General features: G+C 41.9%; 3 protein-coding genes across 10 annotated transcripts in view; 1 reads left to right on the top strand and 2 right to left on the bottom strand.

Moving 5' to 3' along the window:
* Window positions 1-5,001, bottom strand: part of ORC1 (origin recognition complex subunit 1) — a 32,646-nt gene extending 27,645 nt beyond the window's left edge. The window contains exons 1-2 of one of the 2 annotated variants that reach the window (XM_039486253.1): window positions 4,843-5,001; window positions 1,117-1,240 (exon numbers count right to left, since the gene is read on the bottom strand). In XM_039486253.1, coding sequence (XP_039342187.1) covers window positions 1,117-1,162 — 46 coding nt within the window. In that variant the 5' untranslated portion in view covers window positions 1,163-1,240; window positions 4,843-5,001. The remainder of the gene's footprint in view (window positions 1-1,116; window positions 1,241-4,842) is intronic. The other variant, XM_039486254.1, reaches the window with a different exon arrangement.
* Window positions 5,002-5,034: 33 nt separating this feature from the next.
* PRPF38A (pre-mRNA processing factor 38A) lies at window positions 5,035-10,706 on the top strand. Its single transcript, XM_039486257.1, has 10 exons — window positions 5,035-5,335; window positions 6,315-6,474; window positions 7,315-7,436; window positions 8,122-8,207; window positions 8,367-8,477; window positions 9,041-9,153; window positions 9,318-9,344; window positions 9,423-9,520; window positions 9,899-9,947; window positions 10,292-10,706. The coding sequence occupies exons 1-10, from the start codon at window positions 5,206-5,208 to the stop codon at window positions 10,332-10,334; spliced, it is 939 nt and encodes a 312-aa protein (XP_039342191.1). The 5' UTR covers window positions 5,035-5,205; the 3' UTR covers window positions 10,335-10,706.
* Window positions 10,707-13,245: 2,539 nt separating this feature from the next.
* The window catches only part of TUT4 (terminal uridylyl transferase 4), a 73,049-nt gene continuing 60,025 nt past the window's right edge, over window positions 13,246-26,269 (bottom strand). For 5 of the 7 annotated variants that reach the window (XM_039483666.1, XM_039483667.1, XM_039483668.1 and 2 more), the window contains 4 exons: window positions 23,217-23,317; window positions 20,655-21,180; window positions 17,707-17,880; window positions 13,248-16,628 (listed from right to left, as the gene is read on the bottom strand). In XM_039483666.1, coding sequence (XP_039339600.1) covers window positions 16,537-16,628; window positions 17,707-17,880; window positions 20,655-21,180; window positions 23,217-23,317 — 893 coding nt within the window. In that variant the 3' untranslated portion in view covers window positions 13,248-16,536. Of the gene's footprint in view, window positions 16,629-17,706; window positions 17,881-20,654; window positions 21,181-23,216; window positions 23,318-26,269 lie in introns of those variants that run through there. The other 2 variants (XM_039483672.1, XM_039483673.1) reach the window with 2 other exon arrangements.

Raw genomic sequence — 26,269 nt, 5'->3', positions numbered from 1 at the left:
GATCAATCCAGCAGGGGTCGATTTATTGTGTCTAATCTAGATGCAATAAATTGAGCGCTCTCCCATCGACTCCGGTACTCCACCAGGGCAAGAGGCACAGGCGGAATCGACGGGAGAGCATCAGCTGTCTACTCACCATAGTGAAGACACCACAGTAAGTAGATCTAAGTACGTTGACTTCAGCTATGTTATTCATGTAGCTCAATTTGTGTAACTTAGATCAATCCCCCCCAAGCGTAGACCAGGACTGAGTTATTTTGGGCAAGTCACTGGAGCTCTCTGTGCCTAAGTTTCTCCAGCTGTCAAATGAAATTATTACACATTTCAGAGGTGTTAAGAGAATTAGAAAAAATATTTGAACTGGGTGGCTAAAGTTAAGCACCTAGATAAAGAGGTCTGATTTTAAAAAGTGCTGAGCTTCCAGTGATTTCCATGGGACAGAGAGCTTAGCACCTTTGAAAAAAAATCAAAACTCTTATTAGGGTACCTAACTTTAGGCCCCAAGTTTAAACATTTTGTCCTTAACATTTTATAAAGCACTCTGAGCACTCAGGTGAAAGGCATTTTGAAAGTGCCATTTATTTATTTTATAGCCCACTATTTTATGTAGTAGGGCTCAATACCTATGTGGTAAAATTGTAGAACCATGTGATAACTGCACCTGAGAGTGCCCAACTTGCACTCTGCCCACTAACGCATCTCCACCAGGACTACTACTAACATTCAAAACCTCTGAGCCACTCAAACAAATCTTAATGTGTGATTTCTCCCCTCTCATTATACTGGTTCAAGATTCAGAACCAGTAATAGTCATTTCTGTACCCAACACTAGAATATGAAGGTGGGAAAACTCTCCTTTCCCCGTACCAGCAATGCTCTCCTGAAAACTTGCAGCCTCTCTGGTATTGGAAAGAGAGAGGATGCAGAGATTTTTAATAGCAGACTGTCCTTGGACCCTGCACTGGGGCCTCCATTTTTCATATCAACACCTAGCTAACAATGATCTGATAAATATGAAGCATGCTTGTAGCTGCTGGAAATGAGATATATGTTTTTGTCTTTTCACCCCTCTCTAAAGTTAGTGTCAGGATTGAAGGTCCTTCTTCTGTCTCTCACCAAGATCTTCCTGACTGTTGCAGGCAGGCAGTGAGATAAGGTCCATCTAGTCCTCCCGAACTCCATTTTCTATATCTTCCTCCCCCACAAATAACTCCGATGCCTGCTTCTGCTGATGGCTCAGCTTTTTCCCCCAAGAGCAGTAGAAAAATCACATGATTATTTATGGACTTGCTGCTGTCCACATAGTCCTTGATAGCAGCAAATAGGACAAACATAAATCTAGTCAATTTCAAAAGAGTTTAAAATAGTTTACGGTACAGTATTACAGTGGCCTGAGAACCACTGCGATTTATGCTTTTTATAACCACATTAGACTGTAAGCTCTTCCTGTCTGGGACCTGTCTCCCTGTATTTGTACAGCATCTAGGACAATGGGCCTATTTTAAATGTGGTTTTTTTTTCCCCATCACTGTGTCAAAGACCCACACAAACACAAGAGGAAACTGAAATTTATACAAAAAGAGCTGCCAGGCCAGAAGGGACCATCGGATTATCTCGTGGCCACTGAACCACACACATTTACCCATGTATTGAATCCAATAACCAGGATTAAACTACAGTATTACAACCCTCAGGAGACCAAACTATTGTGTGCCACTTGCAAAGAACAGGAGAGACTGAGGTGCACCCGTGCCCAAGACTCCTGCAATGGCAAAGAACCGATTTGCTGAGATATACCCAGAGCCTTGAAAAGAATATTTTTTCTCTAGGCTGTTATAATCAACACTTGAGATTACTGTAACAATAGAACAGGGGTCAGCAACCTATGGCACGCGTGCCAAAAACAGCATGCAAGCTGATTTTTAATGGCACAGTGCTGCCTGCCAGGGTCACGGCTGCCGGCCCTGCTCAGCCTGCTACTAAACCCAGGCTGTCAGCGGGCTCGACGGGGCCAGCAGCCAGGACCCCGGCAGGCAGCAGCGTGCCATTAAAAATCCTGCCCGGCCCAGCCTGCTCTTCTCCGCCCCCGCTCTCTCTTGCGGGGGCAGAAGCTTGGTCCTGCAGGCTGCTACTGCAGGGCAGCCTCCACCAGCAGCCAAGCTCCCTCCGCCCCCGCCTCTTCCCCCAGCTGTGCTGGGTTCCTGTCCCTCCTCCTCTCCCTCCCTGCGGCAGAACAGCTGATGGCCCTGGAGAGGGAAGGGGAGAAGCAGAGTTGGAACCCCTGCTCCAGAGAAGAGGTGGGGACTGGGCCTTGGGGAAGGAGGGAGGAATCAGGGCAATATCCCCTCCAGCCCCCTGCCAAGAGCCGCTCAGGGCAGGGGGCTCGGAGCATCCCCACAACTCCATCCCACCCACCCCCAGGCCCCTTGCCAAGTGGGGTCCTGGCCGCAGGCCCTGCTCAGCCCGCTGCCAGCCTAGGTGAATGGAGCCCCAGGCCGGCAGTGGGCTGAGCGGGCTAGCGGCATAAGATCAGCATTTTATTTTAATTTTAAATGAAGCTTCTTAAACATTTTTAAAACCTTATTTACTTTACATATGACAACAGTTTAGTTATATACTATATAGATGTATAGAGAGAAACCTTCTAAAAAAGTTAAAATGTATTACTGACATGCAAAACCTTAAATTAAAGTGAATAAATGAAGACTTGGCACACCACTTCTGAAAGGTTGCCGACCCCCTGCAATAGAAGATAAAACATTTTCAGACTCATCTCTTCAAACTTTGCAGAAATTGATGGGTGGGTCCACCAACCACCAGAAATTGATATCTATCTATAGTCTTCTGTTCAAAAAAGGCTGTTTTTGGTTCAGATCCCACAATTTGCTGCATCCATGCAGCCTAAAGTAACAGTAAAATCTTTTCAAACACAAGATTTTTAAAGTCTTTTTTTTTCTGAAATACATTATTCACAGAACCCTTAAAGATTTTATCTACACCCATGGTCTGTAATTCATAACCATCACCCCCAGGTTATTTAGGGTATAGCTACTCTATAAGTGCTCCTGCAGCTACACAGCTGTAGCGACGGAAGGGATTTCTTCCTGTAGGGTACGTTTCACACTACGCCCCGTGGGCGGGTAGGCAATCATTTGGGGATCGATATATATATCGTCTCTCATCTAGATCGATATATATCGATCCCCGATCGCATCATGTGGACCACCACACCCGCACGAGCGGCGGCGCGAGAGCGAGCGGGGGAGAGTCGAAGTCGATCGAAGCGCGCGGCCGAGGCGCGATATCGTGATCGATCTCAGCTACTTCAGCAGCTAGCTTCGTTAGCTGGCTGAGAATATTGATTTATTTTATTTCAGTTTGTACTCCTAGTTGTAGTAAATCCACCACCCCAAGAGACAGTGGCTAGGTCAACAGAATAATTCTTCAGTCGACATACTGGTGTTTTCAGTGGGGGTTAGGTCAACCTAATTACTTTGAACAGCGTGTGAAATTTTTCACAGTCCTGAGTGAGGTAGCTAGGTCAACCTAAGATTTTGAGATGTTAGATTTATGCAAGACATGAAAAAGCACCAGACAGGGCTCCAGCCTAGGTTAAACTTGAGGCTTGTCTATATGAAAATTTAGGCCTTGTCTACACTTAAAATTTATATCTATATAGCTACATCTCTCAGAGGCATGAAAAATTCACACCCCGGTGTTGTAGCTATGCCAACCTATCCTCCAGCGTAGCAGCTAGATCACGAAAGAACGCTTCTATCAACTAGCTACCACCATTTGGGGAGGTGGACTACTTACAGCAATGAAAAAAACCCTTCCATCACTGAAGGGAGTCTCAATTCTATGGCGTTATAGGGCAGTACAAGGCTTAAATTCAGGTGTGTGGGATGGGGTATCAGGGCTTTAGCCTCATGCAGGGGGAAAGAGGAGAGGGGAGAGTTCCAGTAAATATTTTCAAACCCATGGCAGAAGACCAGATGCACCCCTCTACTCCCCTCCTGGCGAGGCAAAAGCCATGAGATCCTAGCCCCTGGAGCCCCAAATGTGGGCAGGGGTGTGCAGGGCTCCAGGAAATAATCTCAGAGAATTTAAACCCTGGTGCAGTAAATGTACCACAGTAGTGCCCATAGTATCTGTGCTGGGGTGAGGAGAGAGAGATCAGCTACCACTTAACCACCAGTAATTTGGGAAAGCTGTCAATTAAACTGACGTGGCCATAGTCTGCAGCAGACTGTGGTGCAAATCTAGCCAACCATGCCCTCAGTATCCACACGGAGATCAGTTCCTTAATGCCCTTTGATCTGCCCTGCCTTGAAACTGGAGTAGATTCAAGTGCACTAGGGAACTTTTGCTGCACAGGAGCATGGTCCACATGGACACCTGGGGCGCAGCAGGTTAGATTGACACCCCAGTTTGCTGGAAACCAAACGCTTGCGTAGACAAGGGTTTGTCCTCACTGGAAAATTAACCCAGATTAAGGGTGGGCGTGAATGTAAAGCACAATAATTCTAAAGTAACGCCGCGTGTAGACAAGGCCAAAGTCACACCTGCGGTCCCCTAAGCCCAGGCATCAAGGAGGCGGCAGACATGGGTGGGGCCGCGCCACTGCCCCCACTCCTGAGACCCCCAGGCAGAGGCTCCATGGGGACCCTACAGCTGAGAGAAACAGAGGGAGGGAGGAAGCAGCAGCGCTCCACGGGGCTTCTACCAGCCGCCACCGCGGAGAGCGGTCAACAAGCCGGGCCTGCTCCGGCCGCTCCCGGGGCTCCCCCCCGAGCCTTCCTGCCACGGCGCCCCCGCGCAGCAGCAGCCCCCGCTCCTCACCTGCTCAGCCCCAGGCCGGCTCGGTGGCTCGTGACGACCGAGGCGCAGGCTCCGAGAGGCAGCCAGCGGCTAGAATTTCGCGCCAAACCCAGCTGCAAGCCCCGCCCACCCCGCGCGCAAGGAGCGCACGCTGCCGCCATCTTGGCTCCGGGCGCAACGAAGCCCGTAGCCGGCGGGTTGCCCGAAGTTAAGATGGCAGCCGGCGAGCGGCGACAAGGCAAACTCCTCCCCGCCGCTAGACAGACCCGGAAGTGAAGCGCGGAATCTGGGCGGAAGCGGAGCCGTTCTCCCCGGAAGCGGAAGAACGTGAGCGCTCCGGTGTTCAAGTCCGGTCGTTCCTTCTTCCTCCCTCTCGCTCCGGCCATGGCGAACCGGACGGTGAAGGACGCGCACAGCATCCACGGCACCAACCCGCAGTACCTGGTGGAGAAGATCATCCGCACCCGCATCTATGAGTCCAAGTACTGGAAGGAGGAGTGTTTCGGCCTCACGGGTAGGGCCGGCCGGGGGAGAGGCGGCGCCCCAGCCTGCCCGGTGCTGGGGTTTCGGGGGCCGGGGGGAGGCCGCTGGGCCCGTCCGCATCCCCGAGCCCAAGCACTGCAGGGGGCCCTTGCGCGGTGTCGGCCCCGGGCCCCTGATGTGGTCGCAGACAGTGACCAGGCTGGCAGAATCCTTCCGCTTACCAGCAACTGAGTCCTCTCATCTCCCTCTGCTGTGGTGAGGACCCAGAGGCCTGTTTCTTCTCCCCGTCCCCCGGGCAGCGTGAGTCCCCCCCAAATCCTCCACCTATGCCAGGGGTAGGCAACCTATGGCATGTGTGCCAAAGGTGGCACTCACACTGCCCGGGTCCTGGCCATTGGTCCGAGGGGGCTCTGCATTTTAATTTAATTTTAAATGAAGCTTCTTAAACATTTTAAAAACCTTATTTACTTTACATACAACAATAGTTTAGTATCAGAGGGGTCGCTGTGGATCTGTAAAAGGCGACAAAGGTCTCTTTCCATAAGTCTAATATATAAGCTAAACTATTGTTAAAAGCGACAAAGAGTCCTGTGGCACCTTATAGACTAACAGACGTTTTGGAGAATAAGCTTTCGTGGGTGAATACCCACTTCTTCAGATGCATTTTGTGAGTATTCACCCACGGAAGTTAGTCTATAAGGTGCCACCGGACTCTTTGGTGCTTTTAACAATAGTTTAGTTTATATATTAGACTTATGGAAAGAGACCTTCTAAAAACATTAAAATGTATTACTGGCACGCAAAACCTTAAATTAGAGTGAATAAATGAAGACTCAGCACACCACTTCTGAAAGGTTGCCAACCCCTGACTTATGCTCTGCCTCAAGCCCCCCTAGTGCCACAGATGTGGTGATAATATTAATTAACAGCTGACAATGTGCTTAGCTCTAGTTTAAAGCCTATAAGCTTTTGATGGTTCAGCTGTTTCCTTTCATAATCCCCTGCTCTAGCTGAGCTGGTGGTGGATAAAGCCATGGAGCTGAGATATGTTGGTGGCGTTTATGGTGGAAACATCAAGCCTACACCATTCCTCTGCTTGACCCTGAAAATGCTGCAGATCCAGCCTGAAAAGGACATTATTGTTGAGTTTATAAAGAACGAGGATTTCAAGTAAGCAAATGTTGTTTTTCCTTTAGCTGTCATATCAGAGACACAGAAACTCAAAGCAAACAGAAAAGAATGGGTAATATAGATAAAGTGGCCTGGAGTGCCAAGCTTGGCTGCAGTAGGGAGCCAGTTGATAGTCTTTCTTCCATGCACTGTTCATTGTAGAGTCCTCTTGACAAATCATGCATTTCTCCATGACTACTCTCAAAAAATGTGCTCCATATCATGCAAGTTTCCCTGTCAAACTGCTCATCTCAGTGTCAAATCCTTTTTACCATTACACCCACTTGTGTTTAAGGTGATCATATTCACCTGATTCGTCTAGCATAGTGATATTCAGGCCTCACTGTTTCAGGAGCCAAATTCGTGATCAGCATTACCCAAAAGAGCCACAGTAGTGTGAATTCAGTGTTTCATTTACTACAGTATATATATATTATTTAAACAATATGACAGGAAATATTTAATGTATATATGCTCACAGTATTATTATTTTATCAACTAGAATTGGTTAATATAATAAAAACATCCTGATTAATAATTTAATCAATTTTAATATCATGTGCTGCAAAGAGCCACAGGAGACACATTGAAGGCTCAGTCTGAGTAATACTGGTTTAGCATTTTCTTCAGCTGTGAGACTGATAATGCAGTCCCTGCATGTGCAAAATCCACATAGGGGCTTGCAGGATTGGATACGAAATGAGAAAAATTGAGCAGTCTCCCATATTGTGTTTACTGTACTAAATCAGCCTTCCTCTGAGAGAGACTTAGAGTTTTAAATTATTTATCTGTGCAGAATGGTCAGATTTGTAAACTACTATGTGACATTTTGTGTTCCAGATATGTCAGAATGCTTGGAGCATTGTATATGAGATTGACGGGCACTGCCATTGACTGCTACAAGTACCTTGAACCACTGTACAATGACTACCGAAAAATAAAAAGTCAAAACAGAAATGGGGGTATGTAACCAGCGTTAAAAGGCAGTCCATGCTGCAGTACTTATCGGGAACCTAGAAGTCTGCAATGCTAACTGTATACTTTATCAGCATAGGCTAAAGTATGTGGGGGGGAAATATCTATTTGCTATATTGCTTTTGTATTATTCACTGATCCTGGACCTGCTACATTGCCTAGGCAGTATTAAATCAGCTGCCTTGATTCTGTGTACTTAGCTTCAACTTGTTTGTTTACAACAGTGGAATTGATTTTTCAGTAGACAGAGGAAGAGAGAGGGATAGCTCAGTGGTTTGAGCATTGGCCTGCTAAACCCAGGGTTGTGAGTTCAGTCCTTGAGGAGGCCACTTAGGGATCTGGGGCAAAATCAGTAATTGGTCCTGCTAGTGAAGGCAGGGGGCTGGACTCGATGGCCTTTTGTGATCCTTTCCAGTTCTATGAGATAGGTATATCTCTGGAGAGAGAGAGAGAGAGAGAAGTATGATCAGAGCACAGAATTGGACCTCAGGAACTTTTGAATTTTAGCTCTGCCATGATCTCATCTGTAAAATAGTTTTAATAATCTTCCCAGCACCTGGGACTTTGAGGATTAGTTTTATATAGCACTTTGCATGGAATGACTCACAATTGTTAAATATTAGTAACTAGAGTAAAGGTAACTGCTCTAAATACTAATTATTTTTCTTCCAGAATTTGAGCTGATGCATGTGGATGAGTTTATTGATGAACTCCTCCACAGTGAACGTGTATGTGATATCATTTTGCCTCGATTGCAGGTATGTAGGCTGCTAATCAATACCTTGTTAATGATAGCACATTAGGAGCTTTCTAAATTGCCAGTTTAAGGGCTTGTCAAGTGCAAAGTCAGTCTGATTTTGATGTACTGTATATTCATATTTGGATTATATAAGGTGAAAAGTTGGTGTTTCTCTTAGAAACGTTATGTTCTGGAAGAAGCTGAACAACTGGAGACTCGGGTTAGTGCTTTAGAAGAAGATATGGATGATGTAGAGTCCAGTGAGGAGGAGGAGGAGGAAGATGAGAAGGTTTGTGAATTATCCCACGGTTTGTATTATTTTAGAGATATTTACTTTTGATGCTGAAATCTTATGCAGTAAAGTTCTCTCAGATGATTCTAACTGATGTGGGGAGGCCTGACCTTTACCTGTAGCCCTCACAAGAGTGGAGAAGAAATCTTCATGTACTATGCCAATGGAAATTTTCTTGGTCATATAATAGCAGCAAAATACTCTGTTCTTCAGGATTATTCTTTGCTGAACTCTATTAACTTGAATCTACTCTTTCCTATTTAAATGGATTCCTATTAAAAATTATCAGCTTATGATGATGATCAGATTTTTTTAGTTTGTCCATTTTTTTTAATGTGTTTTTTTGGAGGGTAAGGGAGAAGCAAGAGATGGGTTGCCTTAACTTCAATGTATTTGTATACCACACAATCATCAAAGCCAGGCAGTTTCATTTTATTTAAAGTACTTAGTTTGAGTAGAAGTTACTGATCTTTTGAATGGTTGTGTGGGTATCCTGGTTCATAACTAATATGAAGGTCAGGGGAGTCTTACAAAATTGTATATTTTTGCAATGCTTTCAGCTGGAGAGGGCACCTTCCCCTGATCATCGCAGAAGAGGCTACAGAGACCTAGATAAACCCCGCAGATCTCCAGCTCTGCGATACAGGAGGAGTCGAAGCAGGTCTCCAAGAAGGTGATGTATTTAAAAGATCATCTTTTGTTATAAACACAGTTTCACCCAAAATAATATTTATCTGGTGATGTTTGCAAAGTATTAAAACTGTTAGTTAGTTGTGTGAATGCTTCACCAAAGTTCTAAAATATCCATCCACTCTGTTTTTCTTTTTTAATTCACAGGCGAAGCAGATCTCCAAAGAGGAGAAGGTAGGAGAGTTATTGCTTTAAAACTGCATTATAAAAATTGTTTAAAATTCAGTTGTCTAACTGTCTTCTTCCTACTAGCCCCTCACCACGTCGGGAGAGACATCGCAGCAAAAGCCCAAGGCGACACCGGAGCAGGTCCAGGGAGAGGCGCCACAGATCAAGATCTAAATCTCCAGGTACTCTAGTGCTTCTTATTGGTGACTTATGGCACAGGTGTCAGCAATGCACCTAGTGGTGGAAAAACCTAGTTCCTGCTGTCAGTTACTATATATGTTTAGCTTATAAAATGGCTAAAGTTGTATAGTTACATTTTGAAAACTGGTTTAATATGTGAGATTGGAATGTACATTTATTTTTCAAATATCTCTACCAATAACTCAGTATTTATGAAGAAATTTTAGTTAACTGCCTACTGAGGACAAGTGTTTAGCCGTTCTTTGACATTCCATATAGGGCATTGACACAGTCTGCCTTAATGGAAGTGGAGAATAATCACGTGAGATTGTTCTGCTCATGATTACCACATAAAAGTAATTTACCTTTTATCTCAACAGGGCATCATCGTAGCCACCGACACAGAAGCCATTCTAAGTCACCTGAAAGGTATAGGCCAGCTGTCTTATTTCTTAAAGATGTCCGTTCATGTTGAAAGTGTCCCTGCAAACGAATACAGAGGCTTCTTTCTTTACAATGGACCTGAATTTTGAGATTTTTCACACCACTTTGGGGGGTACTGACTTTTGATACCACCTTTCTCCTATCGTTGGTCTTTTAAAGCCAAGACCGCTTGTGGGGCAGCTTTCTATATTAAGCATGGAGTGATGCATCCTCACTGCCAGCAGTGGAATTACTGTAATGTTGTTTGTCCTCCATAAAGCAATGTACAATTTCCATTGTCTCAGATTATCTTGAACACATAATGACAAGTAATTTTGTTGCTGTTTCAGATCTAAGAAAAGCCATAAGAAGAGCCGTCGAGGGAATGAATAATGGACTAAATCCACTAGGCGGTTTAGAGTCTTTGAACCATAATCTGTTTGTAGATAGCAACCTATTTACATTATGGAACAGCAGGATATATGCTGGCTGCTTTGGCAGTCAGATTTTTAAAAAATCCTCCTTCTCTCCCCCTCCTTGTACAAGAAAGCTGTTTTTGTTTTTGTTTTTTGTAAGTAAGGCAGAGAAACTTGTAATGTACACTATCTTCCTAGTAGAAAGTATTTCTTAGTAGGGGGATGGTTGCTGGTTTTAAAATGGCTTTCTTGAAAGCCAGTGTAAAATAGCGTAAGAGCAAGATTGAGTTGTTTAAAATACTTTGTACAATTTTTTTAAATTGTTATTAAATGCTCTTGTTCTTAACCACTCGCTGTTCCCACATTACTTTGTTTGCATGCATTTACGCAAATACTGCCAAATGAATTGAAAACGTTTCTATAAATATTTTTGTTATAGTATTAATCAGCTGTTAGTTTGTCTCATGAAGGACATTTACCTATCAGATGTGTAGCAGTGCTACTTGTTTTTATATTACGTTTGTGGTGATAGTAAGTCTGTATGTGTTGTAATCAAATCCGACGAAGTGGGTATTCACCCACGAAAGCTCATGCTCCAAGACGTCTGTTAGTCTATAAGGTGCCACAGGACTCTTTGCTGCTTTTACAGATCCAGACTAACACGGCTACCCCGCTGATAAATTTGTATTCAGTGTTGAATGTAACAGGCAGGTGGAGTCAAAGCAGCTGCAGCATACAAAGTGCAGAGCTCAGAGTTGCAACCCTCAACTCTTATTTACTAAGAATACATCTGTTAGTCTATAAGGTGCCACAGGACTCTTTGCTGCTTTTAAGAAATTCTAGTTGTTAAAAACCTCTCAGTGCTCTAGCCTAACAAATCACATTGCTTTTTTAAATCTGTAAACCATTTTTATTGTATTTTTATGGGGGGAGGGATAGCTCAGTGGTTTGAGCATTGGCCTGCTAAACCCAGGGGTTGTGAGTTCAGTCCTTGAGGGGATCACTTAGGGATCTGGGGCAAAATCAGTACTTGGTCCTGCTAGTGAAGGCAGGGTCCCTTCCAGTTCTGAGATAGGTATATCTCAATTTATTATTTTATTATTATTAAAACATTGTATGCTGGATTTATTTAAACAGCTAGTACATTTCTAATACTAGCTTCCAGCTCAGGAAATTGGGCAATGGTTAGATCAAATAGGCAACTCAGTCTAATGTAGTAATTGACAACAGTTATGTGCATAACCTGTTCATATCATTTGGATCAAAGTTTAGAGAAACAGTTTCAGGTGGGTAGTTGTAGGAGTATACAGTCCTTTCTCCCACTGATGATCTGAGTGTCTCAAAGTTTTTAGGTAGAATAATTTGAAGCTCGTGACTAGTAACTGAAGTCTTAGTTGTCATTTATTTGGTATGCTACTGTCACATTCAGCATCACTAGGAGGAAAAGCTTCACTGCATGATCAGTCCTTTATTCTTCCTCAGTGTGTCTATTTTTCCTTTTATACTTTATTCCCTGTGGCAACTCCCTGGCTCTGCACTAAAATTATCAGTAATTAAGTAGCTAATGTTTATATTATGAGCCCTCTGCTTAAGAATTAACACCTAATGAAATGGAGGGGTGTGGGTGCACTCACTGGTAGAGCCATTGTTTCTGACTGTCGGTGTGCAGACTCAGGAAGAAAACACTGCATCAGTTCCTAGTGTTTACATTTGGAAGGTTTTTTCATAACCATGAAGCTTATAGCAATTAACAAAAAAGCATAGAATCTGAAGCAATTGCATCAGCCAGGTAGGCCACAACTGCACAAAACAGGATGGGTTGACCCCCCCCACCCCCGGACCTTTGCATACTTAAGCTGTATCTTAACTGCAGTTAAGATGGGCTCTTGTTTCTAATTCTTCTCCCCTCCATACACAAAAACCTCTCAGCTGAGTTTGGTGGTGGTTTCAACCTAAGTTAGTTGGCTGACCCAGGGCTATAGGCTAATGCCTGCATCAGGCTTTTGCTTGGACTAGTAATCCACGCAAGGCAGTGAGGACACAGGTTAAACTTGTCAAGTGTTGATAAAGTATGTTTGATTAAACTGCAGAGGTCACTCAAAACAATGCAGGTACCTTTTGGAACAGTGAAATCCACAATGAAGCAAATAAAAATCAAACTATGGCTGGTAAGAAATCAACAAATTCCATGAAAAGTTATGTATAACAAAAGGTAAGACATGAGGAGGGAGACTATCGAAGTTACAGGTGCAGAGTTACATGAGACTGCTAGACTATCAAAATTACAAGTGCAGTCAAGGATAAGGCTCATTACAGAGGAGATAAATAATTACTTTACATTGCAGATGACAGTGGAGAGAAACTCTTCAGATAAAAGTTTCACCAGAGACTGAAGCATAAAGTAGTAGTACTGAAACAAGCTGATAAATTAAATAGCAACAAATCATTCAGCCCTTGAGTGATCAGTCCCAGTGAAGTGGCTGAGCTGCTACTAAATATGCACTCATTCAAATCATTGACTGGAGGGCAGAGCCTGTTCTGCTTAAAAACACTCTAGCAACTAAAATAAAAACGCTTTAGGGGGTCACCTTACAGACCACTGAGCCTTATATCAGTAGCAAGGGAGGTAGTTACTACTCAGTGCACAACAGTGTTCAAACACAAAATATTGACGTATGAAGGACTGAAACATGAGAATATGCCGTGTAAATCGACAGAGCATTTTCACTAGGAATGCTGGGTTCAGGTTTGGTCACTCTGTCTTAAAAACAATATAGGAGGAGATATAACAAGAGTCATATAAGGGCCATAAAAATATTCCTCTGAACTGAAATTGAAAAGACGAGGACTGGTAAATCAAATGTTGTTTATTGTCTAGTTTTACAAGAATAAGGGTTTATCCAATGAAACTAAACAGCAATGCATTTTAAACTGAAAGGATTTTTTTAAACAACTGCAACAAAGTGTCAAAGTCTAAGAGCTTAGCAGAATTCAGAAGGGTTTTATATGATTAATGAGAATACCCATTGTTAGAGAGGATAAAAAAAAAGATGCTTATGTTTCAGGGCATAAGCCTGTCACTGATAGAAGGAGGAAGAAACTTCCATTGAGGCCAGGTTATTCCATAATAGTCTTACGGAGATTCTGGCACCTTTTTCTGAAGCATCTGGTACTAGCTACTTTTGGAGATGAGATATTGGAATAGGTGGACTCTTGGCATGATTCAGTGGGGGCAATTTCTATGTTTCTAGCAGCCTCTACCTCATTAACTATCAGCAGGAAGAGGGGAGTGTCTAAGCCCATAGCTGTTTAATACATCTTAATGAGAACAACTGTACTGTCAACATTTCTGTTCATCTTTAATAAGAGGCCAGCAACTAAAAAGCTCAATGAGCAAGTTGTTCCAAAGCCAAGGGGGCAAGAGCTGAAACATTAGCTTAGACCTACCTTAAAAACAAAAATTCAGAGGAAGGATGTGCGATTTTCATCATTTAAAATGTGTTCTATGCTCTTATAAATAAACATGGCTATAAAATTAATACATTGGATCAATTGGTTAGTATCAGTTAATGAGGTGAGCTAGGGTTACCCAAAAGATCCCTATATAGAAAAAAGTCTCTATCTTCTTGGGCAAAAGCCTGTGGAATAGATGGGGCTTAAAATGTACCCTGAGGTCCACAAATACAGGCTTTATTGGACCAGGGACAAGTGAATTCCAGAATGGGAGGCCCCTCACTGAGCATCCTGTCATTTAAATCTAGAAACTGTCAGCCCAAGCAAATCTCAAGTGTTGGCAAGAGGGAGTCTAAAGAATAGCCAGAAAGAGACTGACCGATCCAAATCAACATCCTGCATTGGAATCAGAAGCAAACTGGAAGCCACAGTAGACAAGTATGCAGCCAGGCTGCTCCTTGTTTGAAACCGCCATCACCAGCAAATTGAGCAGCAATGTTATGCACTAGCTGAAGCTTCCACGTTGTCTTCAGTTACAGCCACAAGTAGAACATGTGGCCATAATTGATGATGGAGGCAACAAATAGATCACTAACTGTGACAAGCTCACTCACCAAATGCAGATGGAAAACACTACTTTGTCTAAAACCAGTTAGGGATCCAATAGGCTCCCCTGGTTTGCATCCCCTATTAACAAGCAGAAGCAAGTGTCCTCTGGAGGATTCCCCATGCTTACTATGATTGACTCCTGTCTTGTCCAAATTGAATTTCAGGCATTTAGTCCCCACCCAGGCCCCATTCCTAGTCAGATACATAGATGAAGAGTTTGAGTATCATCAGTGAACTGAGCCTTTATTCTGATCGGTCCACACATCCTAATACTGAATTTGTTACAAATCCCAAGACAAACTAACAGCCTACATACATAACATTAAGCCCCTCTCATGACAGTCATCCTTTTCATCTCGTGCCCTATCCCTTTGCTATCACTTGTTATAGATGTGTGGACCGGTCATATTGTCTGTGACTCACTCGTGCCTTCAGTGCTATATACAAAATGGTGAGGGCACCATCTCTTCATCCTCCTTCCAACTACATTAGTGACCAACCCTAAACAGGAGCAGAGGACAACAGAACTTTCCCACAAGAGAGCTCTTTGCGCTGCAGGCTCAACTCAGAGAATGGAGATCCTGTCAAGCACTACACCGCCTGTGCCAGTTAGGGCCTGGCACCCCCTCAGTGATACCTCATGGTCAACACACTCGAAAGGAGCTAATTTTTAAAAGAATGTCTACTACATCTGTCAGTCGTTCCCTTCAATTTTTTAATCATATGAAACTATGGCTCTTTGGGAGACTGGTGAGCTCCACGTCCCAAAACTTTCTCAAGGCCAAGGGCAGAATTAGTGCAGTTGTTGGTCATGTAGGGAACAATAATCTCTTTGGAAGGAATTTTTTCCACTCCAAAAGAATATCTTGTGATGAAGATTTTTCTAAATTTAATAGATTGATCCTAATCTGCTACTATAATACGGAAAAAGACATTCAGCCCATGGCATGCTAAAGACATAAGACTGAAAGCAATAGCACAACCAGCCTTTAACATGTTGGATAAAGTCAGACAATAGCTGACAGAGCTAAGTAAATTCAGAATGGAGTTTTAAGACTGCTACACAACAAAGTGGCTATGCTATCAAATCAGCTGTTTGGGTCAGATTGTACTAAGGAAGCCAAACTAAAGACTAAAAATTAGCAATAAGAAATCACCTCCCTCTTTGAAAGGCACGAATTATAAAAAGTCAAGCCAGAATATATCCCTGCAGGTTAAAGCCTCTATCAATGTACAGAGTATATGATGCACAGTAAGCACGCAAGATGCAATTTATTGAAGGATCAGCTTAATGACACATTCCTTTCCCCCTTAACTGAGGCCCTGTGTCATAGCACAGCTTGATTTCTGTTGAGTACTTGCACATAACTGGATTTAAAGCTTGTGAATGTGGAAGCAGATGTACACTCTTTCCCTCCATATATACTGAGTATATTCAGAGGAAAAATGTGTGATCCGTAAAATACAGTAATAGCAAATGGTGATGGTAATTATTTTGGAAAAACTTGAAGTGATCAGCTACATTTTGGTTCTGAATATGTGATCCGGTTTTTCAAAGCCACTTACAGTGTTCACATCCCTTCTTTCAAAGATTTTAAGCTAGAACTATATTTTATTTGTTATATTAATTACCCAAATATGGACCAAACACATTCCAATATACAAGTATGGAAAAACCTTAAATCCTGGTTTTGCACTTTTGTTTTATTTTCTCCTTTAAAAATTTTTTTGGCACTACATAGTTCTGTAAAGAATAGAAGTGACAATTTTTTTAAAACACATGAAATCCCTTTCTAATTTTATTTTTAGAACAATATATATAAAGTCTGAAGCAACCAAAGTATGAATACAGCTAATAGAAAATAAAGAACTTAATTTTAAAAATTCTCTCTTTACAGTTTACCAAGATAAAACAAAAACACAATTGCCCTTAAAAATAGGGTAATAAAATAGATGAAATTTGTATCACTCAATTTTGTGATACTAGTAAAAACTATAGATCATATCTATATACAAATGATACAGTTTAAAAACAGTCTTAAATAATCTTGTATCTAAACATGTTGCATTAAGATTTTAAGTCAGAACCTGATTTTTCTCCCCCCTCCCATTACATTTCATTTTTTCTGTTGAATGTAATTCATATTCAAGTGTGGGTGTCCTTGAGACAGAAGCGAGAACCGCTGGTTATTCTGCATCAGTGGACCAGCTAAAAGAAAATGGATTACAATTATTTTAGCAAAATAGATTGACTTAAAAGTGCTTGGCTATATTTAATATATTAGGCATTTATAAATAAAAGCATCTACTTGACTGGTAGAGATTCCAGCTGTGCTGGTATCCAGTGTTATTTGTAAGGCAGCACTATTTTAACCCAGTCTCTGAATATCTCGGAGTCATCAATACACTTTTATTTGCACATTAGTTTATCTGAATTCATTTAAGTTACAGCAGGAGATAAAACAGAGTAATTTCAGAGGAGATGGAAATATTGCCCTGACTCATTCAATAGATGCAAGTGAAGGAAATAATTGGATGTACATACAGTACCTTTCACCCTAAGGATTCTATCTAAGATTATATAAGATTGTCCATCATCATAGTATCCTGGCACCTTCAAATTTTGGTCCTGATTCAACTCTTACTGGAGTCAAAGGACATCTTTCCACTGACTTCAATGGGATTTAGATCAGGCCATTTATGAATTAAGAGCCCAACCCTGCAAGATTACACAGAAGTCACTAAAAGTTGAGAGTGCTCATCATGCTGAAGGATTAGGCCTTAAGGGCCTATTCCTTTAACCTTTACTCACGCAAGTAATCCCCTGAAATTGATGTATGGAACACAAGCATAGTGAGTTAGGAATATTCATGGGTAACACAGTTGCAGGTTTGGGGCATAAACACACAGGAACTGGTTTACTCCTACGGAAATATAAGTGGCTCTAGTGTTGGGGGCAACAGTCAAGGGGAGAAGGGTGGATGGCAGGAAGGAGTGGGGGGTATTCTGGTCAAGGAAAGCAGTGCAAACCCCTACTCTTTCAGGAAGTGCCATAGAATTTTTGTGCTCATGCCGTGAACATAGGATCTTGGATTTTAAAGTCTCATTTAAAAAGATCCCAACATAGACTTCAACTGATCTACTATGTGAGGATGAAGTGTTGAGTTGACTTTGTTGGAATTCAAATTGTACTTCCAGGGAAGCAAAGTATTTGAAACATGATTCATCAGCCTCTAAGCCACTGAAACAGTAAGAGAGACACAGCTTTCCTTTATTTGTTCTAGTACCTTGAGGGTAGAAAGGTTTGTTCGGTGGATAGCTGGCATTTCCCTGCTGCATGTAGTTCTGAGGCATATTGTAAGGCCACACTCCTCGGAGGAGAGGAAAATGGGTAGGGGTCCCATGGTCCCAAGGGACAGAAGGAGGGTTCATTTTACCAAACTGTCCTTGGAAACCCTGATCTATTTTTCAATTGAAAGGGAAAAGCATATTGCAAAGTTCAGACAAAATAATGAAAGTCAGTCAGTCATAAAATACAATTTATATCTCTACAAATTACTATGTGGGACTGAAAGCAGCTAGATTTGGAAAGCTAACATCTTAATAAATCAATTATATTTCACATAAAACTACTGTTTGTCACCTTAATGACTCAGTGTTGAATGTAATACTATTAGCTTGTTGGTGCCAGAAGCTGAATTAGCACTTAGTATCAAGATATAAAATCTTGCCTGTCAGTACAAAAATAAATGAGATGTACTGTATGTAGCTCTAACAGGTTCTCAAAAACAATATTTATATCTAATCCTGAAAAGATCTTCAACCATCACTGATGTCAATGTGACCTGAGGGCAATCATCCTATTACAAAACTGGATCCTTAAAAGAAGTGATGTGATGGAATTTTACTAATTCTTGTACATTTAATAAACTTAATACAATACCAATTTCTCTTAATATATATTTATAGAAAGAAATATTAAAAAACCTCTTCAAGTACTATACAGTACATATGCTAATCCATTCACAAATCAAGTATTACTGGAACATTAAGGATGAAAAATCGAGAACTTAGAAGTCAGGGCATTCCAAAAGTTAATGTTGAATGCTCAATCTTAACTCTCCCCTCTTGTGCGTTTGCCTTACTATTTCAGAAGATTTACACGATAATTTAAAAAAAAAAACATATGAATGATCCATAGTTATTAATTTCAAAATATTCTCTAATAAAACTAATACACCTCCATCCCAATAGAACATGTCCCGATATAACACGAATTTGTATATAATGCAGTAAAGCAGAGGAGAGTCCCAGGCCCTTTAAATCCCTGCCCGAGCCCCGCTGCCAGAGCTCCGGCTGTGATTAAAAGGGACCAGGACTCCCCGCAGCAGATGGAGCACCGGGCCCTTTAAATCACCACCAGGGAAGCAGGTCCAATCCGGCACGGCATACCGGCTCCTGCCGGTACACCGTATCAGACCAAACCCGATATAACGCAGTCTCACCTATAAGGCAGTGAGATTTTTTGGCTCCCGAGGACCACGTTATATCGGGGTAGAGGTGTAGTACCAAGCCTTCTGCGATATCAGAAACCAACTCTCATGTAGTTCTCACTGCTCCAAGCAAAAAAGCTTTTACATACGCATTTACGTAGACTGGTATTGCTAATGAACCATGTGGTTGTCACATGATGGAATTTGTTTTTTCATTTTTTTTAAACTTTGCAAATTATATACAAAAAACTGTATTAGAAGAAAGCACTCAAATTGTTAATTGCAACCTTAATATAGTCCCCTAATGAGTCTTTACAAGAGCACATACCATTTTTTCCACAGGACCCCTGACTTATTCAGTGCACAGGATGAATGGTGCTCTAGGGATGGATCAGAGTTGTGTAGTAAAGGAGGCTGTCTGTAGGATCTCTGCTTCATTTGTTGCAGAAGTTGGAAGGTGTATAATGAATGTGGCAGGGGTTGCAAGAAGAGAAAGGACCCTCTCGTGGTTAAGGTATTTGAATGCTGCCCTGGAGAACTGGATTGTATCCCTGCCACTGCTACAGAAAAACTCTGTGATGCCACTTAAGTCGCTTAACTTTTCAGAGGTGGTCATTATTGTGTTCCTCATTTTTTGGGTATCTGACTTTAAATCCTGGGGTCTGATTTGCAGAAGCGCTGAGCACTTAACAGCTTCAACTGAACTCAATAGTAGCTGTGCTTGAGTATATAAAATGCTGTACAATGCTAAGTATGCTGAAAACTCAGGCCCTAGGGGTCTCAAACTGGGTATCTAAAATGAGTGGAAACTTTTCACTTTAATCTCTCTGTGCCTCGTCCCCTCACAAAAGTGTTGTGAAGATTAATTAATTAACGTTCATGAAGGACTCAGACACTATAGTGATAAGCACCACTGAAAAGTCCATGAGGAAATTAATAATTCTGCCTTCAGAGCAGGGTTTGAATAGTGTGCAGTAACCAAGGCAGGATCACACATTGAACAAAGAGAAGGAAAAAAATATTGACTCACTAAGTGAGCACCATGCACCCTGTGCACTGAATGACGTATTGGTGCTGTAGAAAAATAGTACGTGATAATGTATTCTAAGCCGGCCTCTGCCCAAGGGAGCTGAATTAAGGTTGCACGGGCAACCTTAATTCCGGGATTTCCTAACTTTTGAGAATGTGACTTTGCAACCTTACTAATGTTCTTTTAACATAGCTTTTGTTGTCTAATGTATTATAATAATAAAGGTATAAACTGAGAAAACAAATTCATAGAATTATGGTTGAGATTCATATTTAATTACTGGAATTTTCTGAACTGAGTGCTTGATTTCTCAGCCTTACTGTTGCATCAACATTGCCTTTTTTACACTGCTGTAAAGAATCATAGAATTATAGAATATCAGGGTTGGAAGGGACCTCAGGAGGTCATCTAGTCCAACCTCCAAAAGGTTCACTTCCTTCTGCCAACGCTAATACTACTGGATTTCTCAGTGGAAAGTGCCACCATGTTTCCTGTGGATGCTAATGGCAGGACCACCAATCCCTAATATCCAACCCAGATTTATGTAGTTTTTCTAGAAAAAGTGTAAAATTGTACAGCCAATCTAAGTGACTCAGTTCTTTAAACTTCACATTTCTTTAGGGTAAAATAGATTTAGAGAGTTAACTGGTTCTGTAACATTTAGCATTTGTACAAAATGTGTGAGATGTTTGATACAATAGAGAAGAGTTACCTGAATTCCCCACAGTGCCATTGTTCACCAGTGAGTTTGGAGTCACGGGGTTGTGCCAGTGTCCCTCATGAGAAGTGCTGGGGATTCCCATGGGCCTGGCAGCAGGCTGTGCAAAGATGATACTGGGATCATTCAAGCTTACACTGCTCTGGTTATTTGTGGTGTTGCTGCTGCCAGACCTCATAGAAAATGGAACATTTGCTGAATGAGGAGGGTTACCCGGTGCAGAATGAATAACGGGCCCATGAATAGGCCACGAAGTGTTGGGAAGCTGAATTTGGTGGTGATGGTGCATCTGAAGTAGTCCCAGGTTATGCAAGGTGGAATACTGACCTGGGGGAGATTGGGTAAAGTTAAACAAAGGCAGCTGGACCTGATGGGGTGGCTGTGCACCCTGCTGTGGCTGTGGAACGTGCTTAGACTGGGACATTGGTTGTGGCTGAGCCTGGTTAATAGAGGCTGGTTGAGAGGAATTCTGTGTAAATTGCTGAGGCTGTGGAGAGTAAGATGACTGATGCGAATCAGACTGGAGGGGAAAAAAAAGTACGTATTTCCATTAGTTCACTAGCTATTTAATGTGTTTCTCTTTAATAAGCACCTGATGTATAATACTCCTCACAAGGAATGCAGATGCTACCCACCAACACATTATCTGAGCTCTGACACATGTTGAGCCAAATTCTCTGCTGGTGTAAATCGAAAAAGCTCCAGCGACTTCCGTTTTCACCAGCACAGAATTTGGCCTGTTAACGCCATTTGGCACATCCCACAGTCAGAAAAGTTATGCTGGGCAACTGCCAGCCCTAAGCCACTATTAGGTTCCTCCAACATCAGGTTCTGATTTGTGGTCAGAAGTGTCCTTTCCTGCCTATTTTTTTATAGCACAGAACCTCACTAATTCCCTCAAAACCCCAACAGGTCTACCTCCCTCCTCAGTAAAGCGTTCAAGAGTGGCTCTCAGCTCCACATGCATTTTTGTACGTGTTTCCACAGTAAACACCCAGTAATTTTTAAATCTTTATTTAAACTGTTAATGAGAAATTAGAGAGGCAAGGTGGGTGAAGTAATATCTTGTACTGGATCAACTTCTGTTGGTGAGAGAGACAAGCTTTCGAACACCTTTCCAACAAAAGTTAGTCCAATAAAAGATATTACCTCACCCATCTTGTCTTTCTAGGATCCTGGGGGCGACACAGCTACAACGCCACTACTGAGAATAACACACGAGAAATTGTCACTCCAAAGACCCCACTTCATCTACCACTTCTTGGTGCCAGGCTTATGAGGCAAAGTTATTATAGCATTAGCAGGAGAGCAGGCTGTCTTCTTTCTCTCTCCAAGCTCTTCCCATACAGCAGATAAACACAGGAGTAGGGAAGAGCCAGGGAAAGCTGCTTGTTACTGCCACAGGGTAGAGGAGCATGCCAAGAACTGGCCTGGCAGGGAAAGAGACAATTTCCCTGCTCCCTTAGCACAATTCTTTACAGAGTTCCTGCACCTGGTCTATTGTCTTGGCTGCTCCTCTCTCTGTCTAGGTCAACAGGTTCTTCCCTCCAGCAGCCTATAGGATAGTAACACTTCCCTTAAATCTCTCCCAACCTTAGGTTTCTCTTCCACATTGACAGCCCACAAATTGGCTCCTTAGTGTGGTGGTGGCTGATGTGCAACAGGCAAAGCACTTGCCCTCTGACGCTACTTCAATTACTCCTGCATCAGTCTCAGGCAGTTTCATCAAACCAGGAAGAGAAAGGCAAGGATTGAGAACTGGCAGAGACAACTGCTAGCTTAACAGCTTATACAAGTTTTAAAAAAATATAACTGAGGACTTACTACTACGGACATTTTTAAAATGTAAAAGTGTATTTGGTGGCATGTAATCCACCCACATTAGCAGATCACTATAACGAGGTGGTATATTACCAAGACTCTACACCTGTTATAGAGTATTCTACAGAACACTTACTTATGAATTTTGAAATAACATGAGGGACAATATTATCTTTGTCTCTTTGTAATGAGAATTCTTTTCCCTTCTGCTTCCCATTTTTTCTACCTTCCCCTGATGGTCACCATCCCAACTGACCATCGAAAGGCCCTGACTTATTTCATTTTTTTAAGATAGGGGAGAGACAGAATTATGAAAATCACCAATTCACAGTCTCTTGCATGGATGAGTTGAGCTGTGCTCTAGTTCAGATCTAGTTTTATCTATGAGCATTTCTAGTGAGCTCATCTCTATGATAACTAGGCACAAAGCCTCTTAGTTTAGGCTGACTGGTAGCAATGCTGGCCTTTAAGAACTGCTGGTTGCCCAGAATGAAGCTTGCCCATGCAGTTTCCATTCTGAGAGACCACAAGTGATCTCTAAGTGACAATGCACGGCAACACAGATATCAGTTTCAGTAGCTGGTACTGTTGAGTAAATGCCCTGTTGTTATTATAAAAACCAGAAGTCATTCAGAGTAATTAGTACAAACATCTTACCAGCACAAACCAGGTTTGCTGGTTTCATTACAATTAAAAGTATTTTATTTTAAAACTTTAAAGCTAACTGGAACTTACACATTCTGATGGTTGTCTGGTACGTAATGGTCGTTCCACTTGCTGTTGAACTGAACCTGTCACTAGCTGTGCATTTACCAAGCTTCGGACCAACTGGGCACCTAAACAAGAAAATACCATAAATAGAAGTTTTAATAAAAATCAAGAGACAATGCATTCTAAGAAACTAAGAACAGCTATCCTGGGTCAGACCAGTGCTCCACCTAGCCCAGTATCCTGTCTTCTGACAGTGGTCATTGCCAGATGTTTCAGAGGGAATGAACAGAACAGGGCAATTATCAAGCGGTCCATCCCGTCATCCAGTCCCAGCTTCTGGCAGTCAGAGGTTTAGGGATCCCCAGAACACGGGGTTGCATCCCTGACCATCTTGGCTAATAGTGACTGATGGACCTATCCTTCATCAACTTATCTAATTTTTTAACCCAGTTAGACTTTTTACCTTCACATCATCCCCTGGCAACGAGTTCCAAAGTTTGACTGTGCATTGCATGAAGAAGTATTTCCTTACATTTGTTTTAAACCTGCTGCACCAGGGGACCACTCGTTCTTATATTATATGAAGGGATAAATAAAAGTTAGCTATTCACTTTCTCCACACCATTTATGATTTTATAGACTTCTATCATGCCCCCCCTCAGTTGTCTCTTTTCTAAGTTGAACAGTCCCAGTCCTTAATCTGTCCTCGTATGGAAAGTGTTCCATACTCCTAATCATTTTTGTTGCTTTTCTCTGTACTTTTTCCATTCTAATATATCTTTTTTGAGATGGGATTACCAGAATTGCAAGCAATATTCAAGGTGTAAATTACTATGGATTTATGTAGTGGCATTATGATATTTTCTGTCTTCTCTACCCCTTTCCTGATGGTTCCTAACATAGTTAGCTTTTTTGGCTGCTGCTGTATGTACACTAAGCAGATGTTTACAGAGAACTATCCATGATGACTCCAAGATCATCTCCTTGAGGGGTAATAGCTAATTAAGTCCCCATCATTTTGGATGTATAGTTGGAATTATTTTTTCCAATGCGCATTACTTTGTACTTATCAACATTGAATTTCATCTGCTAGTTTGCTGCCCAGTCACACAGTTTAGTGAGATCCCTCTGTAACTCTTCGCAGTCAGCTTTGGACTTAACTATCTTGAATAACAGTAGGCATAGGACCAGGAGCCAGAAACTCCTGAGTTTTAATCAAAACTCACTGTATGGTTTAGGCAAATCACTTAATCTCATTAGCCTTGTCTACAGTAGGAAATTTATCCATTAATGAAAACAGGTGTTAGCAATGAGTGCAACACAACTGGCCATTTAACTTTGCTCTGAGCAAGGCTGCATCCGAAGAAGTGAGCTGTAGCTCACGAAAGCTCATGCTTAAATAAATTTGTTAGTCTTTAAGGTGCCACAAAAGTACTCCTGTTTTTTTTGCGGATACAGACTAACACGGCTGCTACTCTGAAACATGTAAACAAGGATCCTTATCTAGCAGACATGGAAGCCCCATCTAAACCAGAGTTTCAAGCATTGCTACTAGCAGTGGAACTTTACCAGTACTAGCAACACTGGGAAATTGTTGCCAAAAAACTCTAATGCAAAAAAGGGATAAACATTTTCAAAAGCAACTCTGAAACAAAGGAATCTAACTCCTTGATTTTCAATGAGACTTTGGCTCCAAAGTCAGTTTTTAAAATAGGACTTAGGCTCCTAAATCATTTAAGTGCTTTTGAAAATTTTACTCAAAGCCTTTGCGGGATTATATTTACCTACCTCAGAGGGATGCTGGAGGGTTAATGTTTGCAAAGCACTTTGAAGAGGAAATGCACTACATAACTGTGAAGTATTATCATTATTATTAAATGCATCAGTCAGGGAATGAAAGGCAATACTATAAAAATTTGGATGAGGAATAAAATATATTCTGAAACTAAGACTAGACACTAGACTACTTACATAATGGTTTTTAAGCAAGTCAGGGAAAATTTTTTGTAAAATATTAAGACACTTAAAAATCTATTCTAATGTCAATCACTGGTTTATGTAAGGGTTGCTCTGCCTGACATTTTTTCTTAAATGATCCCCATTCCTCCCTCTGCAATTGCAGCATAGGAAGTCTCATTCTAAATACCTCTCCACTCTAATGGTATTTTTGCCTCATACAGAAAAACCTTCACTTTGATAGAGAGCCACAAAGCAGCAGACAGCATGTGGAACATTCTACTACAGCAGCTAATTGAAATTACATAGAATTAGAATTTTTTCTTTGCTAGTCTAAAAAGCAAGATATTCTGTGAGTTCACAGAATCTGGTTTTGTCAAAACAATGTGTGACAGCACTTTACAATACCACAGAGAGACAAGGACATCGGCTCTTACCAAGGGATACTGTAAGTGGTCTTGTGAATGATACATACAGGCAATACAAAGAACTAGTTCATGATATTTGGTGTGTTGGATAAAGAGCAGGGCTGTAGTAAGATTAACTGAGGCCTGGACCCATCAAAATTTCTGCACAGCTATATAGCTCTCCCCATCCAAAGACCTTGTTTACACAGAAACTTAGTGCAGGATAAATATGTGTAAATCTGTAGTGCGCTAGCTTGCCATGCACTGATTGGTCATGCATACGCTGCTGCTGAGCATTAAGCTTCATAGTGCACTTTGATGTACTGCTGTCAAAATGTATTAAGGAACTTTTAGTGCGTGGTAACAGGATCCACGTGGTGACTTAGTGTGCGTCAGGCTATTGCGCTGTACATTCACATCCTGGGTTGCTATGCACTAAGCCTCCACATTGACAGCACAAATAGAGACATCTTCTCCCAACACTCTCCTCCTTACTCTTCCTTCCCAGCTCCTCTGGTTATCTACCATTGTTTGGTGGTCTTGTTCTTTCCTCACTCCCAGTCCCCATACTCAAACTAAACTTATTTTCTCACTGCGTTATGCTGTTGGGCCCCTCAGACCACTCAGTCATGTTCCAAGGATCTTTCCTTAACCCACTCTTGCCAAACAGTGAGAAACTACACTTTTATCATTTCAGAAAGAGATGTGCAGGGG

The sequence above is a fragment of the Mauremys reevesii genome, linkage group 8 (genome assembly GCF_016161935.1).
Source record: "Mauremys reevesii isolate NIE-2019 linkage group 8, ASM1616193v1, whole genome shotgun sequence".
NCBI lineage: Eukaryota > Metazoa > Chordata > Testudines > Geoemydidae > Mauremys > Mauremys reevesii.
Note: the sequence above shows the minus strand (reverse complement) of the source record. Positions and strands in the feature narration are given on the sequence as shown.